The sequence below is a fragment of the Pseudochaenichthys georgianus genome, chromosome 16, assembly GCF_902827115.2.
Source record: "Pseudochaenichthys georgianus chromosome 16, fPseGeo1.2, whole genome shotgun sequence".
Lineage (NCBI taxonomy): Eukaryota > Metazoa > Chordata > Actinopteri > Perciformes > Channichthyidae > Pseudochaenichthys > Pseudochaenichthys georgianus.
This window is the reverse complement of record NC_047518.2, coordinates 22,446,801-22,465,817: the sequence shown is the minus strand read 5'-3', so window position 1 is coordinate 22,465,817 and position 19,017 is coordinate 22,446,801. Positions and strand designations below refer to the sequence as shown.

Here is a 19,017-nt window from a genome sequence, read left to right as displayed (position 1 = left end):
AAATAGCTGCATGAGTGCTGGCAAATGCCTATGACTATGCCTAACTCGGCCCTTGAAGGCAGAGCCAAACTGTCCGACATCATACACATACTTCCTTTCTACTCTGATCTGCATTGATCTGTATTAATCTGGTTTAATTCTTAAAATTAAAGCCTCTCTGGAAAAGATTAACTATGCATGTAGTCTTATTTATTTTTGTATCACTCAGGGGTCAGTGTTTGGACAGAAAACATCACATTGATTAGGCCCGATTGTTTTTGTGGCCATTTACTATGACAAAGTGCACACATGTCATTGTAATCCGATCAATGCTGGCTGTTGTCTGCAACCTACAAACCCCATTTAATTACATCCAACAAGAGCAAACTGACACTGTACCAAAGAGGCCATTACACAATAAACACCCAACAGCCACTTTTCCTTCAGTCTGACCAAACACGAGATACGGGACCAGCCCTACCACTTCAGCATGTTCACATGGTGCAAACATTTGCAGATTTAGAACAAAACTCAAGCTTACACATTATTCGTTGTCATGAAAATAAGAAGTGGTCAAAAAGAGCTCTATGAAGTCACCAAAACCCATGTGCCATATTTGATCCTGCATTTTTACAGACATATAAGTCAGTATAAGATTATAACAATTAAACCTATCGAGCCAAAGACCTGAGGCTGGGTCAATTATATTACTGAGACTGTCTGAGTGACAATGACCCTGACCTTTGAGATAATGAAGATGAATGAATGTGGGCAGGGCTAGCATGGAGCCAGGCTATGTGGCTGGTTAATATCTCTCCAGGGAGGCTTTTGTAGCACATTGTGGACTGGAAACATGCTAAGCCTTACTATAAAAATAACTGCCATTCAGGTCAGTGGATAGCATAACAACACAGAATAAAAGAGATAGATACAAAGACTCTAAACATGTTCAACCTTAGCCCCCATATGGTTTCCTTCTCTATAACTGCAGGGAGGTTATGCTGCTACATGGTCTGATGCTTTGCAGTTAAGAGCTGAAAGGCAGTCCTAGGAAGTACAGTCTTTGTCCACTGCACAAGACAACACACAAAAACACACTGGCAACACACTCCACACAAAATCCCTCCTAATTAACCGACTCATTCAGCTGAGCCCTTTTCAGAAACCAAAGCACTCAGAAAGAGGCTGAAATAACTGTGTGATAGTGAATATGCTGAGCATGCTAAAATTAGACTCCCTGACTAACGTAAACTAGCATCTGCATTCAGCCTACACAGTAAGGCAGCCCTGGATGGATTGGTCAGAGTATGACACAGCAAATCAGACTCAAGATGAGAGGCATTGCTTTTAAGTGTTTTTAGGTTCTTCAATCCTGTTTAAATGCATGAAAATAGAGCACGTTGCTTTGTTTAAGCAGAAGTAAAGATGTGAACCAAATGAGGTAATTTCATACTGAGGGTAGTAAATGTTTAAATATATCACAAATCTTTGGTTTGTCTAAGGCAGGAAACAAGTCACCCTTGATATCTCACAGCTGGATTTAACTATACTTGACACTGTCGCCTGCAAACATGGAGGTGGATACAATCCTCACCAGGCCAACTGTGATCTCTCTCTGTTGGCATGTGTATGTTTCCCCTCCCACACTGAGGGTTAGGGGGGCTGGAAGCTTTACATAAATTGTGCAAAGGCATTATTGCAGTTAAAAGGAAAAGAGTGATCCAAAAATTACATCTAAAAGCACTGCAAATAAATTAATAGTATTAAGGATTTAGTCATCAGAAGTTATTTTTATCCTTCATTAATTGTTGAGGTTATTTTTTATTTAAACATTAAATGATGTGAGCTTCTCAAATGCTATAATTTGTTGATAGTATGTCTTTTATATTATTACTTATTTAATATGTTTGACTGTCCCCTCACTGTGTACACTTTCTTAAATTATTTAGATGTTAAGAAAAAAAAACAGATACTAATTGTGTCACTATGCATCCTTTTCTTTGAGTATGATGAACTATTTTGTCTTCTGGTGGTTTCAAATGTTCTAGTCCATTTTTCACAACACAAATCATTAAAGACCACACTATAGAGGAGCATACTTATTCCCTCAGCAGGAATGGTGACCCGTTTGACACATTCATTCTGCTTGGTCGGTTCTGAATGTTGCCCCTATTATGTTAATAATCACTACAGCATTGCATGTTAGAAAACAGAGAACCTCAAAGCAAATTAACTAATTAATAGACAGAGCTTTTATGCTACAAACAATTATAAAAGTTCAAACTCTGGCTGAACTTTGATTAAAAGAAAGAACAGCATTTCTGTGTTCACTCATCCAAAGGGTCAGACAGATAAAATGTTTCACAACCTCAAAAATGAGAGCAAAACTAAAAATGCGGATGATGTCAGACTCTGCTCTGACCACACCACACATCCCAAAATACAAACACCCACAATTGGGGAAAAGTTAGGGAGAGAGATTTACCATGTCACCAGACACTTAAAAGCCCCACAACAGAGAAACACAATGACGTTTGCTCCTGACAGAATGAAGACAATAATGTGTTCAACTCTTTGTTAAAAGGGGTGAAATAGACTCTCACAGTATACTATAAAAATACTGACAATGCGTTAAATTCGTCTTTAAAAACAAGTGAATGTCCTGCAGCAGGATAGATAAACAACATATCAGATCCATGCTTAAAGATTGTATCTGTGACAGACTTACTGTTGCAAACACAAGAGTCTGTATACTTACTGTAAGTCTAAGGATTGCTGTTCCTTTTAAACTATGTAATATTACACCATTATGGAGGAATATCTCACTAACTATCATATTAATAGAAATACTAAATAATCTCCATCTTTAAAAATGGCTTCCCAGCACTTCACTCTTCGATCATTATTCTGTGTTCCTTGGAAAATATGTAGAGACCAACCAACCAGGCTTCACAATAAATGAGTCAGTGTTTCAGAGCTTTCAAAGCTATTTTTTTTTTACTTTTCTGTAAATAAAGTAACAACTCTATGAAAGAACTTTAACAGCCTACAGCAAAGACTAAATAACAAATTCTGTTATCAAAGGGAATATAAAATGTGGAGAATACTTGCTCAGGAAGAGCTTTTATCACCGCCAACAAAATATACCAGTGCAGGCTCCCATGAGAGGACATTACAGGTGATCCTCAGGGAGCACAGAACTGGGTCGCTTCCATTTTCTCACTGGCCCTAATGACAGACCTCGGGGTTAATGAAGAGCACGGGATGGTGGCGGGAAAGAAAATTGTAGGCTTTGGTCTGTTCTCAGATATAAGCACGGGTTCTTAAACATTTTCCACCTTGGAGGAATAACAATACATTTAGTCTCCCTGAGGAGACCAGAATTAGCAAGACACATTAGTGTTGCTAACAAACATAAAAGGCTGCAATGAACCTGCAATGTAATACAATTAGTAAGGCTTCCTTTCATTTGCTCGAAACACTTTGTTTCACTTTATAATGGCCAAACTGTCTGTTGTTTTACTAAGCAGAGTCATCTTAGCACAAGGTGAAACTTTGAGGAATGTGACAGGGAAAAATAGAGATAGGTCAGTACATTTACAGTTTAAAAAAAAGCCCTATTGCAGACAATTTTATATATACCCGTTACAGATTTAATTTTACAAATTGTGTGATGTGATGTTGAAAAATGTGTGGTGAAGACATTCAAGGTCAAAATCCAAACAAACCGAGGAAGAGAAGTGAAAATAAGTATAGTGCGTGCAAAAAGATAAACTTAATGGGGTTAGAAGGTGAAACTTAACTTCTTGAGGACAAAGAAAGAAACATTTAGAGAGCTACTATGAGACTGTGAGACAATATTTCCCCAGTTAGTTAGCTACAAGCTGTTTCTTTGTAAATAAATGACTTATTATCGGACCATGTTTTAGCTTTGAAGTTGAAAATGGCTAAGTCCATCATTGTTTGTGACACAAGACATCTTTGTCTAAAATATTATGTAGTGTTATAATGTGACGCACAGTCAGGTTCTCTATCACCAATGGTACAAGTAAACAATTGTTATAGGGAATGTGTTATGCAGACAAAATGTGTAAACGCTGACATCCTCGAGTCAAATATTGGCTCTACCTTTTTCATGACATTAAAAGGCCAAGCACAAACTAGATTAAAATCTGTGCAACTCTAGATCATTAAGATCATTGTGTTGGTGTGTAGCAGCTTTGTGCTGGGTTAGTGCCCCTCCCACATACAAAGCAAACAATGAGAGGCAATAAAGCAAATCACCATTAGAGACAGTCTCTGGCTAGGACAAACACACACCCATACAATTTCTTTTATTCACAACAGGAGATCATGAGGAAGTTTGACACCACTCCAACCCAACAATGTTGTGGTTTTTAAATGAGAGCCAAGGATCTGTGAATGAGCTGCACTGCTACATGACGAATGGCAGGACATCCGAGAGCACTAAATCTATGGGTCTGAAAAAAGTCAAGCTGCTTGCCTTATGAAATTTAGATTTATTATTAGAAATCCTATATGCCTGTAAAAACTTTAATTGTGATACTATGTTAAAATCGTTTTTCCAAAATGTTTGCCGTGTCACTGATGAGTTTGTAGCACAACTCAACTGCCCTGTATAGAACGTCTCCTTGCCCATTTCCCTCTCTACTTCCTCGGGGTGTGTTTGATGGACTGATGTTATTATCTCTACCACCTTCATCCCTCCGTCTTCAAAGGCGGAAGATGACTGTATCTATCAGGCTTTAATGTGCTTAAGAGACGCCTCGGGCACTGTAGTGCTCCACTCCCCGTCTGAGCGAAGCTCCGCAGGAAAAAAGGGACAGCCTTGTGTGTACAGAGATGAAATAACCATATTCCTCCCATCATTGTCGGTGTTTACACTGAACATAGATGCCCTAAATTGTCTGAAATAAATGTAACTCTGTACTGTATGTGGATGCAGTAAGCTGACAAGGGAAGTTCAATAAATGTCAATGAAAACATCAAATCTGGACTGTAAATCACAATGTGAGGTATGTGCTCATTTGGATTGATTTATACTGGGAAATACCACTGGAAAAGGCATGTGAATGTGTTACTGTGTGAATGTGATCAGGGCTTCTCCGAAATAAAGAGAACTGCTTATAATAAACTTCCCCCTGAATAAATAAAGTTTAAAAAAAGGCATTTTCAAGTTCATGCCATGTTTGATGTCTCTCTGAAACACTTCCTGTAATATCGGTCTTTTGAAGTCTTTTTTTTCCGCAGAACAACAACAGTGGTTTATTTGTTCAGTCCGCTCAAGCAGAGCGTTATTACAAACTCACCGAGTCATTCTCATGCCCTGCGTCTGGATGAAATACCAGAACCACTCCACTGGAATTCCTCGATTCCCCGTACTGACTCCCACTGCTTTGCATTGTTTTGTGTGCATGTGTGTGTCTACTGTATGCGCACACCACTATAGCCTCTGTTTCCATCTCCCACATGATGACATTGTTGTCATAGCCACGTCAAGAGAGCGAGCCGCAGACGAGCAAACCGAGCACATGACTGGATTCAATTATAAGTAATATGCAGTTGTTGTGCTGCCTTATGTTGGCAGATCACAAAAGAACAAATAACACATGCTAATTGTAAAAACATTGTTTTAACAAACAACAAAACACATCCACTCCAGTGCAACACTTTAGGATTAGCTTACAACGAAGAAGAATACAAATCAATATGGTCAACTCTCAAAGTTGGTAAAGGGTAACTTAACTTGTTATTTTAATTGTGGCCCTTTTTGCCATGTTTGAAAGATCCCAAAAGTTAGTCTCAATACAGTAGCTAATCTAGGGGGCATCTTTCTTATGATTTTAAATTGTATTTAGGGAGAAGTTGTATGTAAAACTCAAGTTTGTAGTATTATATAAACGCTTTCATGATACTTCCCCTTGTAGGATGTTATCCCGGAGTCTCATTTTACATACACATAGTCATATTGACGTTAATAAAATGTAAAGAAAATAAGGCAATATTCCTCTTAGTCAAGATTGTGTAACACTATACTGGAGTAAATTTGATTGTGTTGAATATTATAAGTGGATAATATTATACAAGAAAAATTTGAACTTCAAATGAGTGTTTCTCTCCATGTTCATTATGTGATGTAACATTGTAACACTGATGGCTTTAGATTCTTACATATACTGACAAGTGTGATTTTCTTCTTTTCATAGAAACCCACTTTCTCCTGCTGCTTCCCACTTTAGCCTGCTCACAGAATATTTAGCAGAGTACAAGAGAGGTGAAGGTTAAGCTCATCTTCCAAGTTATCTTGCACGGGGTGTGGACACAAGTGTGGCTGATAGCACACAATATCAAATCCTAAAGCAGACATGTTGGCTGTGCAGGTCTATTCCCAAAGCTATTCAAAGTTTCTTCACCATCATTTCTACTCCACACAGAGCTGTACAACTAAAAGCTTCTCAGTCCACTGAGAGCTGTATAACTAAACGGCTTCTGTGATTTCCACCCACAGCCACACATATTTAACGTTGTGTGTGCATTGACTCACAGCAACTGAAAGCTTTGTGATTCAACCATCAAACTTTATGGACTTTGCTCGAATACTGATTTACCGAAGAAACTCTTCCGTCTTAACTATCAGCCCTTCATCCGGTTCAAGCCCCGAAAGAGTCAATATGCATTTTTAATGATCTACCAGGTTCTTAATTATTTATCCTTCAGTGAATTTGCTGCCCGCTGACCAGTGGTTAATGGTCTGAGCTTCTATTTCCACCTGACCAATAGATGACATTGAGGCTGATGGAGAAACAGAGGTGTGACTGATAAATGAAATACCTCAATGTATACCTTAGATGTTGATTTAGAGCGACTTTTCATTGATGTTGACAAATATTTAAACGGAGGTGCCCATGGAGACATGAGGCAGATACTATGTGAAGTAAAACAGACAGGTAAGTGTGCATTTTAAAATCTAAATTGCCTGATTTCTTGTATAGTAACCAGGTTTTTAGATTCAGTGTCACTTACACTACAAGGGATAATCTTATCTCTGATATCTGTTGAGAAATATTTTCTTTTTTAAACGCAACTCTTGTTGAGAGAATCAGTACAGTACGTCCTGAGAAGTTTTCTTTCCCATCAAAGAACTCCATTGAGAGTTGTCTGTGCATCCTTAGTTCCTTTTAAACAGGGATGACTGTCAATAGCTAGTTCAGCATTGTTTTTAATGGTGGCAATTTGATTAAAAACTAAATAAATATAGGCCAAACAAACAGGGGCACAACTTAGTTTACATTTGAGTCTAAATTCATCAAACTGCTATAGATCATTAGTCGTTCAGATCGTATGGAAACACTTTCTTGTACAATTTGCAACGGAGGCTTAATACATTGGCCCAAATACAGAAAGCGCCACAGAGGAAATCACACAACCCAAAAACTAGGAGGCATGTTGGCAATCACTCATAAAACCTTCCTATAAATGAAAAAATATGAAACGGGAAAAAAAGCTCACTGATGATGATGCTGGTTCCGAGAATGTGAAGAAAAGATAACAATGCTTTTTGAAAACCTTCTATAACAACATAAAAACAATGCCCAGTCCTCAGACTAAATGAAAACAGAGCTTATAGAGTGTTTATTCTTTTTCTCACTATCTCTCTAACTTAAATTGTATGAAATTAAACTCAAAATCAAAGTATAGCTGAGTGATGCTTAATGTGACTGAAATAATGATCTCCTTTCAAGTGCTCAATAAAAAAGAGAGAGATGAAAAGAGCAAGGTGTTTATGGGCTCAGAACAGTCTCATAATACACACATGCGCACAGAAGGATTCACACTTGTATTTCATGATCCGCAAAAGGATTCACACTTGTATTTCCGGATCCACACTTGTGTTTTTCAATGCACACACAAATGTGTTCCGTTTCATATACATGTAAATAAAATCCAATTACAGAAAAAGGTTTTACATATGTATTTTTGATCCTCACATATTTGTTTTCCGTTTAAAACCTCTGCACCTACAAACACAAACCACTTTCTGTGCACGGATCGCTGTGCATTCGTGTGTGGGTTTTTTGAGACTCCCCTGACGGTCAGCCGATTTGTACTTGTAATTTTTTCTATCCATAGCCAATCAGATGTCTCCTCCATTCTAAGCCAATCACATGAGCGCGCCCCCACGAGGGTATGATTTCTTGCGTTCATGACGTAGCGCTTCATGTACGCATTTTGCGCAGTCTGGTCAGCTCGCTAAACTGAGGGCGGAGCATCAGGTGATCATGCAGAGCAGCGTGTCTCCATCAGATTTAGCAGCTGATCTGATCTCTCTCTTGCGTCCGGTTATACTTCACTCGCGTTTATGTCCATATCGATCAGATCCAGCTCTCCTAATCGGCCTTTATAGAGAGCACCGATCAAACTATTAAGAGTGAATATCGGCCGATAATGACCGGCGGGGCTCCCCCCGTTAACAGGTCACTGTCTAGCACTGGCTTCGTAGTGCACTGATCGATTAGGCTAAGCTAACCTGTAGCTGCTCCCTCCACACTCACAACAACTTCATACAGACATAAATAAAGCAGCTGTATTCGCCACACAGGAAACACACATTTAAAACGGTTTTGCCTGCCGTTTTTGTGTACACAAGCATTCATCAATGGTTTGGAAAGTGGCGCTGTACCTTAATAATATAAAGGCTTGTATTTGCGTGCATTTCCTGTTCGGAAAGTGGCGCTGTACTGAGAGTGGAGGTGTCCTGAGATCCATGGAGCTGTCTGCTCCGGACTGCGCAAAATGCGTACATGAAGCGCTACGTCATGAACGCAAGAAATCTACCCTCGTGGGGGCGCGCTCATGTGATTGGCTTAGAATTGAGGAGACATCTGATTGGCTATAGATAGAAATAATTTCTACGAATCGGCTGACCGTCAGGGGAGTCTCAAAAAACCCACACACGAATGCACAGCGATCCATGCACAGAAAACTGTTTGTGTTTGCAGGTGCAGAGGTTTTAAACGGAAAACAAATATGTGAGGATCAAAAATACATATGTAAAACTTTTTTCTGTATTTGGATTTTATTTACGTGTAGGCCTATATGAAACGGAACACATTTGTGTGTGCATTGAAAAACACAAGTGTGAATCCTTTTGCGGATCATGAAATACAAGTGTGAATCCTTCTGTGCGCATGTGTGTATTATGAGACTGTTCTGAGCCCATAGGTGTTGATGTTCTTAAATGCAATCTGTATATTCCAAGAGCAGGAACATGGGGAGAAATAGACAGACACAGATGTCCCCTTAATGAAGAAGAAGCTTGAAAGCAGCAGCAATTGACTCACCAAGACTCTGTTCTCCGTCTTGTCTCCTTTGATCTCCAGTTTGACTCTCCTCCTCAGTGACAGCTTCACCTTCCTCCCCACTGCATCCCTCACACTCTCTACACAGGGAAGACGAGAGAGTAGATAACATAATGAGAGACTCACATTTGGAAATACTTGCATACCTGTGCATTGAATTAGAAGTAAAAGAAAAAAACTGCGAAGAGGTTTATCTAAAAATTATTTTTTATTTGCCTTTGTTAGCTCCTAAAAAGTATGTTTACAACCCTAACTGGTTTATTGATCAGAACTGGGTCAGACACCTCTCCATACTTCTCACTCCTCCGCCACACAGGGGCTGGTTTAGTCTGTGAACATGTGTCTGAGAGGGATTCTGTGTGTGTGTGTGTGTGTGTGTGTGTGTGTGTGTGTGTGTGTGTGTGTGTGTGTGTGTGTGTGTGTGTGTGTGTGTGTGTGTGTGTGTGTGTGTGTGTGTGTGTGTGTGTGTGTGTGTGTGTGTGTGTGTGTGTGTGTGTGTGTGTGTGTGTGTGTGTGTGTGTGTGTGTGTGTGTGTGTGTGTGTGTGTGTGTGTGTGTGTGTGTGTGTGTGTGTGTGTGTGTGCGTGCGTCTGTGCTGGCTTCCACGCCTACAGGCTTCCACAAACCATCATCTGATCAAAGGGAAACTAATAATAAAGCAAAGCGCAAATCTGCCAACCTTTCTAAACAATCTCCATGGAAAATGTCCTGCTGAAGCATTTCCTAAAATACAGTCTTACTGCAGACACCTAATGAAATGAAATGCTTTAATGAGACCGGATAGTTTTCAATCCAGGAAAAAAAAAAACTCCAGACTCTCATATATCATTTTTAAAAATGAATTCCATGTTCTGCTCATATATTAAAACGGTGACAGGAGTGGGCATTTACTAGCCGGCTGTCTGGTGGTTTGCATAAGACAGTTAAGGCATGTAAATGTGGTCACACTGGCATGAATTTCAGTAGGGACTCGTGTGGAAGGTGGGGGAAATGGGAGACCTATGACCTTGTAAAACACTCAAACAAACAATTTACAAGCCCATAAAATCAGTCTCATTTATTGACCCACAGCTAACCCAGAATTGTTCATTAATGTGATGAGATCACAAATCAGATTTGTGGTGTTCATATCTAGAGAGTTGCAATTGGAAAACCTTTTGGAGATGTTAAGGATATAAACAACAGTGTTAGACTATGGTAGTCAAAACAATAGAGGATACAAAACAGAAGAAACAATTGTTCATAATGTAACAACATTTCTATTGTTAGTGATTTATTATTTATGCGAATAAATCATAAACTTATTTTAGGATCTTTCATTTAATGCCGTCTAAAAACTGCTTAATTGTGAGCAGATTCAATAACATACACCTCACCAAATTGTCCATGAGCTGTGCTTTGCTATGCTTCATCCCCTTCTTAAATTCAACTTCATTTTCGTCAAAGGTCTGTCCCACAAACAGATGACACAGTAACCCTGTTTTGACACAGCAGGACAGCCCTAGCTGCTAGAACTTCAACTGAACAGCCTGCTGAACACTGGTATGTTACCTGAAGGCATCGCTTTGCCTGATCACTCAAGGGTAACAGGTTTACCAGACATCATTCAAACATATTTGAAGTTTGTTTCTCCCTTTGTCTTATGCTTTCATAAGTGTTTGAATGCATGTCAGTAAAATATTGTCTCGGCATACAAACACAGTTTCTGAAGGTTAGATCCTCTAAATGTTCTGTAACTCAGTCTATGGTGTTTCTTTCTGCAGCATCACTCTGAAATGCGTTGCAGATACTGGATGCCAACAGTGATTTTGAATGCTGCTGAATCACCGGCACCAGCAGTTTCAAACAATGGCTGGTTACATACTCATCCAGACAACACCACATGGTATGTGAATGTGATACATGACCATGACATACTGAATTCCTAAGTGGGCTGTTAAGTGTGCAGTGTTAGGAAAATTGGTGAAGCTCGAATCAGGAAAAGTCTTGAACTTTCTCACTCTATGTTGAGTGGATGTCGGAAATCTGTGTTTCTAGTCCTGGATAAAGTGAGAAAAAACAAAGAATGTTTCCCATCTATACAGGAATTCAGTATGTCAGCAGACTAACCATATTATATAAAACTGAAGCATTGTTATTTATGGGAAAGGTGAATAAAATGATGAATCAGACATGTGGAATGTTTCCATCAATAATGTTTCCTGGATAAAATGATATTAAGCTACATAACCGTCAAACATTGAAGTTAAATCCTAAGCAAAAGGACACGATGTTGTCCTCTAGCTTCTGTAAGATAACTATTGTAGGTGCTGAAAAAACAGACTGGATGACAAAAAAAACATGATAGTTGGGTGAGAGTACAGGGATACAAAACGTATAAATAATCAAATGCATGTATCACCAACTGAATAGATGACATAGCATTTTCCACCAAGCCTTATCTACATTCTGCACTATTTATTTCTCTTTAAGAAATATATGGAGCCAGATGAACATTGTATGCTTGTGAGAGAGGGAGAAAAAAAGCTTGTGCTTGTCCAACATTGCACTGAGGTGTCAACAACTGAGCTACTTGCCAAACAAAGAGACCCTGAGCTTGAGCCAAACAGTCAGCAGGATTCTAAAAGGTAAGTCCACAATCAGAACAAATAAAGCATAAGAAACCTGGCAGACTTTAGCCAAGAGGACAGACCACTAAGGCTAAAGTATTTGAGAGTGCACCAAGGTTACTGTGGAAATAAACGTGCAATTTATGTGGTAAGACCAGCTGGCCACTCACATATAAACTATTTAGCTTTTCTTCCAAATATAGGCTCCACACTGCATCAACAGTACATCCACCTCGATCAACAACAGCTCAGCTACATGTTTACACAGCTTCAAGCTATACTGCAGCCAAACATAATGGATTCATAGTGTAAAGTAAGATTTTGACTCTTTATTAAATGCTTTTTTAATCACAACGTATATTTTGGCAAGATACTTAACGTTAAAATATAGCGTTGCTATTGTGTCTCAGCCACAGTAAGTCTATGGCTGTTCTGTATGAATGGGATATATTATATTGCATCAGTTCAGTAAGGACAGTACAGGAGTACACAATCATGCACACTGTGAGTCAGGAATATGAGAAAGGCAGCATCAGGGATTGTTGCAGCCTGGACACATGGCTACTACAAATGATCAATTCTTACCCAGAAGCTCTTTGGGGACCTCTGACACTTCCTCGCTCATTTTGCTGAAGATAATAATCCCAAAACAACGAAGAGCGTTCAGTCAACACATGGATAACACTCCAATTCTGAGGAAACAAGGAGCGAGAGACAGAAGTGTCAGGTGCTGCCCTCCGGTGCAGTTCTCCCGGTTACATGCTCCTCTCGTCTCGCGGTGTCCGGACAATGTAATCGCGTTTATCCCGGCGCATGTCTTCTCGGTTTAAACAGGGTTCACGGGTTGTATGTTGGAGAAAGAGTCAGTCCGCTAAGGTCCCTTTAAAATCATGTTGAAACCAGGCACATTGTGCGCTTCAGGCAGATGAAAAGAGCAGCGCTCGCGCACATCCTCTGTGGCCGTGGCCCTAACGTAAAGCGGTCGGTCATACAACAGCCGAGCAGTCAATAGTGGGAACCGGGGCCCCTCCCCACGCGGTGATGCGACAGCCAGGGAGCCGATGCGATGCCGGGGCGGTGTGGCGTGGCACGAGGGGGCGGTGGTGGTGTCAGCCAGATATGAATGAGACGGCTACAATGGTGGTGCCCAAACTGCGAACCAGGGACCTCTAGCGGTCCTTGGCGTAGTCTCGTGGGGACCTAATCCCATGCTGCAGCATAGGAGGTAGCTGTACATAACCAGTAGGCTACTATTCCCAGTGGATTATATAGCCATAGTATGGGACAGGTTTAAAGCTAATTTATAATAATATCACTTTGAAATCAGACTTGGAGTAAAATGCACTCCAAATCCATGTAGCGATATTATGGGTAATTTAAAGTGTTTTTGCAGAGATCTCTTTCAATTAACATAGCCTATTATTGTCATCATTATTTCAAAAAAAAAAATCAGATTTATAATACTGTAGGCCTACTTGTTTGGGCATTGCAGTGTCTATTTTGATCATGAAACACGGAAAGGTAACATGCATATATAAAATAATGAAAATATATCGCGCTTCACCATGTCTCATATTGTTTCAGACATTTCATTGTATATGCAAACGTTTTATTTGACAATGACCAGAGTTAAAGAAAGAGGAGGTTGACACCTTGTGGTCATTCAGTTCAAATACAGCCAGGCTCAGATTAGGCGACAACATACCGTAAACTTTATTTAGCTGTTACACATAACAGTTTGATATCACATAATTTTTAGAGAACGTATTATACATGTCTAATATAACATTAATTTAAGATAAAGTTACATTTCGTATCAAAAATAAGTTATTATGTAACGCTTGAATTTCACAATATGTTTCCATATTTTACACATCTCTCAATTTTGGACATTTATTCACCTTTTCCTCCTTATAAATCTGAAGTTAACAGTCTGACCTACATTTAAACATAAACAAAAAAAACAGATAAACATCACTAGTTCAGTGCAGTAATCTTAATGAAAAAAAACTTGTTTTCAAATTAGGCAAAAGGCCAAATAAAATTAAGAGGTATTTGTGCACGTGTGCTGTATGCACCATATACTGTCAGTCTACATCTAAACATCTATAAATGGTGAAGTACAGTTTGGGCTCTGCTGTTTCATCTTATCTACTACCATCTCTAGTTTTTCTTTCATGTGGCAGAGATTTGAAGCCTTCAGCATCAGTGGCAATGTTTTCAGCTGCTCCTCTGGAGCCTGAGCCAGCCACGTTAGGATTAGATCCATGAGAGGTCTTCTCTCTTTGGGTAGAGTCGTGCCGCTGAGATGCACCCCCTCTTCTGATTTATGAATGTAGCTGTTGGAGGGAGATGATGGTTTCGAATTATAGGGAATAGTGGAAAGGAAGTGAAACAAGGAAAATGTACAGAGGAGCAGTGTGTGGGTTGACTAGGCTCACCTGGCAATAAATAACGTCATTTTTGCCACGCGCATCCTCTGCCTGCTGAAGAATCCTGAGACGAATGTCCTGAGTGTCTCACCTGAGAAAGAATGTCTGAGTTTAAAATCCAATTTCTTTATCGTTTGCATACACAAAAAGACAAAGAATCTTGAAGAATTGAAATTGTTTTAAATAATGTTATATTTCACTGCTGTGCTGAGTACATACCTCCATTTGAAAGATATTCGCAGGACCCACACAATGTGTCGTGGTTATTTGAGCCGGGAAGGAGTGAAATCTGTCCGCTTGCGCATTCCTGGTGTTTTACGCACGACTCCAGCGCAGAAGATGATTTGGAGAAGTAGCCATCGGAACACTGTTCACAAACAGTGTCTATTTGTGACGTACCTACAGATAACAAGAATGCATTTTGGCTCAAAACAATGTTGAGATTTACGATTAAATCATGTTTGGGTGGGTGTATGTTAGCTTTCAGCATAAACATATTGAAAGCCAATCGTTACAAAGTAAAATAAGAAATTATCGTTTCTCTGTTACATACCCTGAGTTTTAACTCCGTTTCCGGGCCCGCACTTTGAGTGTGTCCAACAGAACTCATTGGTCATGTAGAAGCCCTGTTTGCACCGACAGACCCTGTTGGTGGTGGCAGTGCACTCCGTCTCCACCTCCTGGTTCTCCATGCAGTAGTTGTTGCAGTAAAGACATCGGGGCAGGTAGTTCCATAACTCGGTAAAGTGGCGGCTTCTGCACGGTGCGCACACGGTGGGCGTGGTGGGGGTGCAGTACGCAGTCATGTGCGTGCCGGGTGGGCACTTGTCACAGATGAGGGTTTCTCTGGTGGATGGGTCTCGGTGGTTAAAAGTGGGGGGAACGGATTCCACCACCGCGACACCTTGGAGGACCCCAGAGAGCAGGAAGAGCGCAGGTAAAAGGAGCTGAGGAGAGGATCGTGATTGGTTAGTTACTGTATATTCAGGCTTTTTCTGATACTGTTTTTTTTATTAATAATTCAACACCAGTGTCTTTACTAGCCTACAGTTTATTTCAATTAGCCTCTTTATTATGTACAACTATGCCATTCATCTTTACCTTTTTCTAGAAGACAGTACACATTAGAGACATTCAAATAATGGTATAATGTGACACGATTTTTTGTTTTTACATATTTCTTACAGCTTCATCAACCTCATCAGTAATAGTCTGATATATATTTGCAATTTTGTTTAGTTTTACTCACTTAATTGACTTATTTCACTTCAAATTCCTTAATTGGAAAGGAATCAGTGTCTGTGATTTAAATTGTATTGGAATGTACCCAGATATTTCTAACTTTATTTCATTATTGCACTGCAGCAGACAACATTTGACAGCAGCAGCATTTGTCAAACAATTCTTTATATCATAAAATAAGTTGATTATATAGGATTTAATTCTCCTATTTCTCGTAAGGAATCCTGTTCATAACCCCTAAGAGTACTGACTTGTTAGGTCACTAACTGTTAAAAACACTTTCGATAAATATACATTAGGACTTGTGCTAAAAGCTCCTGATCAGAGTGATAACTTTTTCGTCCATTTTTACAAATTTCAAGAGACATTTCCAAATAAAAAGCCACACACATTTCTCAATTCACTCCAATAGGATATTAAATTACTTTCTGATTATCCAGTATTTTGTTAGTTCACCTGAGAATTTGTATAAAACCTTAAAAAATAGTGGTCATAATCTCGACTGCTACATCTAATAATCATACTTTTTTCTATATTACTTTCATCCCACATACACCAAAGTATAATCCTTAATCTCTGTTTTTGCTAGATTTGATCATTTTACACTACAGAATACTCACCATGTTGATGATGTGCAGGTCGCTGCTTCTGTAGAAGAGGACCAGTGCCATTTATACAGTCCTCCTATAGGACATTTATGTGTGGGCGTGTGTTTTGCAGACAATGAGTTATAACATCTCTTTTGGAAAGGTCAAACTACTTCCGTCATGTAAATTGAATTATGGACACGGCAGTGTCTTTAGGAAGTATTCATTTAGGGTTTTTGGTAATTGGCCAACATGTAACTTTTTCTTTGAATCCATTACAGGCTGTTCCTGGTTCTGTTGTATGTGACAAAAGACTGATATCACTCTTCATAACCAGGAATTATAAATGACTGGAAATCCTCACCCAGATGTCTCGCTGGCCTTAGTGTCTATAGTCAGTCAATATAATTACAGGATATCTAAATTACAATCAAACAATAATAAGTTACATATTGGGATACCAGCAATACAAATTCAAAAGTAAACCTGTTATGATATACCACATGTATAATCTACAGTCATTTCCAAAGTCTTTTATAAATGGAATGGTGTATCTTAAAATTTCATTTTTTTTGTGCAGTAATTGAGCTATATATCTATATTTATATAATATAATATTTATATAGATATGATATATTGTTTTAAAATATGATAAAGGTGATATTGTTTTAACATACTGTATAGCTCATATGTGAAAACAATGTCTTAACATAATATATCTAAAAACTTGACAAGCAACTTGAGGGGAGAGCAACCCGAAAAGACGTCATTCTAAAATGTCCTTGTGACGTCATCAGGTAATATTTGAGTTAAACCTAAAATGTGTTTTTTGATGATCCAAGCTGGTTGTTGAATGTGTTATAATGTGGCAATAACCTTTATCCTTCTCTCTTTGTAAAATGTCCCCTTTGAATGAGTCACTATACGTGTAGAGTAAGAAATGTGCAGTGCAATTTAGCAAATCAAAATAGATTACTTTTAAACTGGCTTTAAAATGTTATCTTTCTTTATCCATAGAGACAAGTGTGTGTGTGTGTGTGTGTGTGTGTGTGTGTGTGTGTGTGTGTGTGTGTGTGTGTGTGTGTGTGTGTGTGTGTGTGTGTGTGTGTGTGTGTGTGTGTGTGTGTGTGTGTGTGTGTGTGTGTGTGTGTGTGTGTGTGTACTTATTTTATCTAAGAAAAATAGACCTACCACTGATGAAATCATTTGGCATGCTAAAGCTTCCATATGTACATTTGTATAATTATGTTTAAATAAATATATAGAAACCTTTTGGGCAGGCCAAGTGCTACACAGAGGATTTAAGACTTAACTCACCTAAAAATGAAGCTTTGGTTGTATTGTCAATCTGCTTTGTATGGTCCAAATTAAGGTCCTGCATCTGTTCAGGCAGAAAGCCAATCTTAAATTGGAATGATTTGTCAGGCACTCAGTGATCAAGGCCCCTCCCAGGACCAATTCAGTTGCTAATTTATGAAGAAAAAAGCCTTTCTACAAAGTGATTTTATTCAAATCATTTGACATTAGTGTTCACAAGTTACACAAGCTTAAAATGGTCAGGCATATATACAATAAAGGTCATAATAATATAAAAGTGATAAAAACAATATATAAAAAAAATATCACTTCAAGAACTTGCAGCATTCGGAATCCAGTATTTCTGATAAGTAATAAAACAAGCCTTTACATATTCAGAAAGTAAAATCATTATTATTATTTTAAATATAAAACAATTGCACTCCTTTGTACATTCATATAGCTGACAGTTAAAAAAAATCAGATGAGCTCTACTTGCCAGCAGTCCAGAACAAGCCAACAAACAAAGGACTGTAAAAAATGCACGTATTTCATTATGAAACCAAATCCTTCCTCTCAATCTGCGAGAAAGCAACAATAATAAAAACACAACACCTGCCAGCCTGTCTTCCATAAAATATTGTGCTATTTACAACATAAATAGTTTTTCATTTTTCACAGACTCCGGTCAAAAGTTTCCAGGACATTTATTTATTTATTTCGGCCTGCCTGAAGTATTTTTTCTTTTAGGATTATTAAATGCATAACTGTGGACAGATACTCTGGACTGAGGGTGAAACTAAAGCAATCCATTGGTACCTCATAGAATGAAAGCAACCTTATTCTGGCAGAGGGTTTGTCTAGGAAATCATGCAGGCAAAGAAGAATGTACCTCCCGTCTTGCCCTTGTGTTACAGTTTGGCACTATGTGCATAGTTTGATAATATCTTAAAGCCCTGATTGTACCAAGTTACCCATGTCTGTTACTCTTTCACATACAGGTACCCCTCTGCTCACTAAGTGTTTGTCCTTTTGTGTGTGTTCTGTATCTGACAATGCTTGAGTGTTTGTGTATGCTATAGATGGCATATATTCCTGTGTGTACCTCCCAGATGATTATTCATTTAATGGTTTATGAGCCTTAAAACAGGACTCATCGTGAAGCATACTAACAAACATCTTCTCATACATCTTGTGCGTGGAGGTGGTTCCTATGATGCGGCTAAACTTCTTCAGGCCTTTCAGCAGATGGCGTGGGGCCCCGTTGTTGCGCAGCACCCTCAGACTGTGAGACAGACCTTTGGCAAGATCCAGGTCATAGTTTGCCATCTTCCAGAGGTGTAGCAGCTGCAGGATGTACTGCTGGGGCAGACAAGTGGAGACTACGGCCCGGACATCCTCCAGCTTAACTTTGACCCCTGGCAGGCTGTCGGTGACCTTCAGGAGGTCCTCTAGGGTTAGGTTTTTTAGGCCGTTGCAGCGGGAGACTTTCT

General features: G+C 39.1%; 2 protein-coding genes across 4 annotated transcripts in view; both read right to left on the bottom strand.

The window, feature by feature from the left end:
• LOC117460536 (F-actin-uncapping protein LRRC16A-like) overlaps positions 1–13,031 on the bottom strand; it is a 64,871-nt gene extending 51,840 nt beyond the window's left edge. For all 3 annotated transcript variants that reach the window (XM_034102012.2, XM_034102013.2, XM_034102014.2), the window contains exons 1-2: positions 12,553–13,031; positions 9,342–9,439 (exon numbers count right to left, since the gene is read on the bottom strand). In XM_034102012.2, coding sequence (XP_033957903.1) covers positions 9,342–9,439; positions 12,553–12,592 — 138 coding nt within the window. In that variant the 5' untranslated portion in view covers positions 12,593–13,031. The remainder of the gene's footprint in view (positions 1–9,341; positions 9,440–12,552) is intronic.
• Positions 13,032–13,651: 620 nt separating this feature from the next.
• On the bottom strand, positions 13,652–16,326 carry LOC117460537 (tumor necrosis factor receptor superfamily member 6B-like). Its single transcript, XM_034102015.1, has 5 exons — positions 16,262–16,326; positions 14,953–15,346; positions 14,619–14,798; positions 14,409–14,490; positions 13,652–14,306 (listed from the first exon to the last, which is right to left on the bottom strand). Exons 1-5 carry the CDS (start codon positions 16,310–16,312, stop codon positions 14,066–14,068), a joined length of 948 nt encoding a protein of 315 aa, XP_033957906.1. The 5' UTR covers positions 16,313–16,326; the 3' UTR covers positions 13,652–14,065.
• Positions 16,327–19,017: the final 2,691 nt, after the last annotated feature.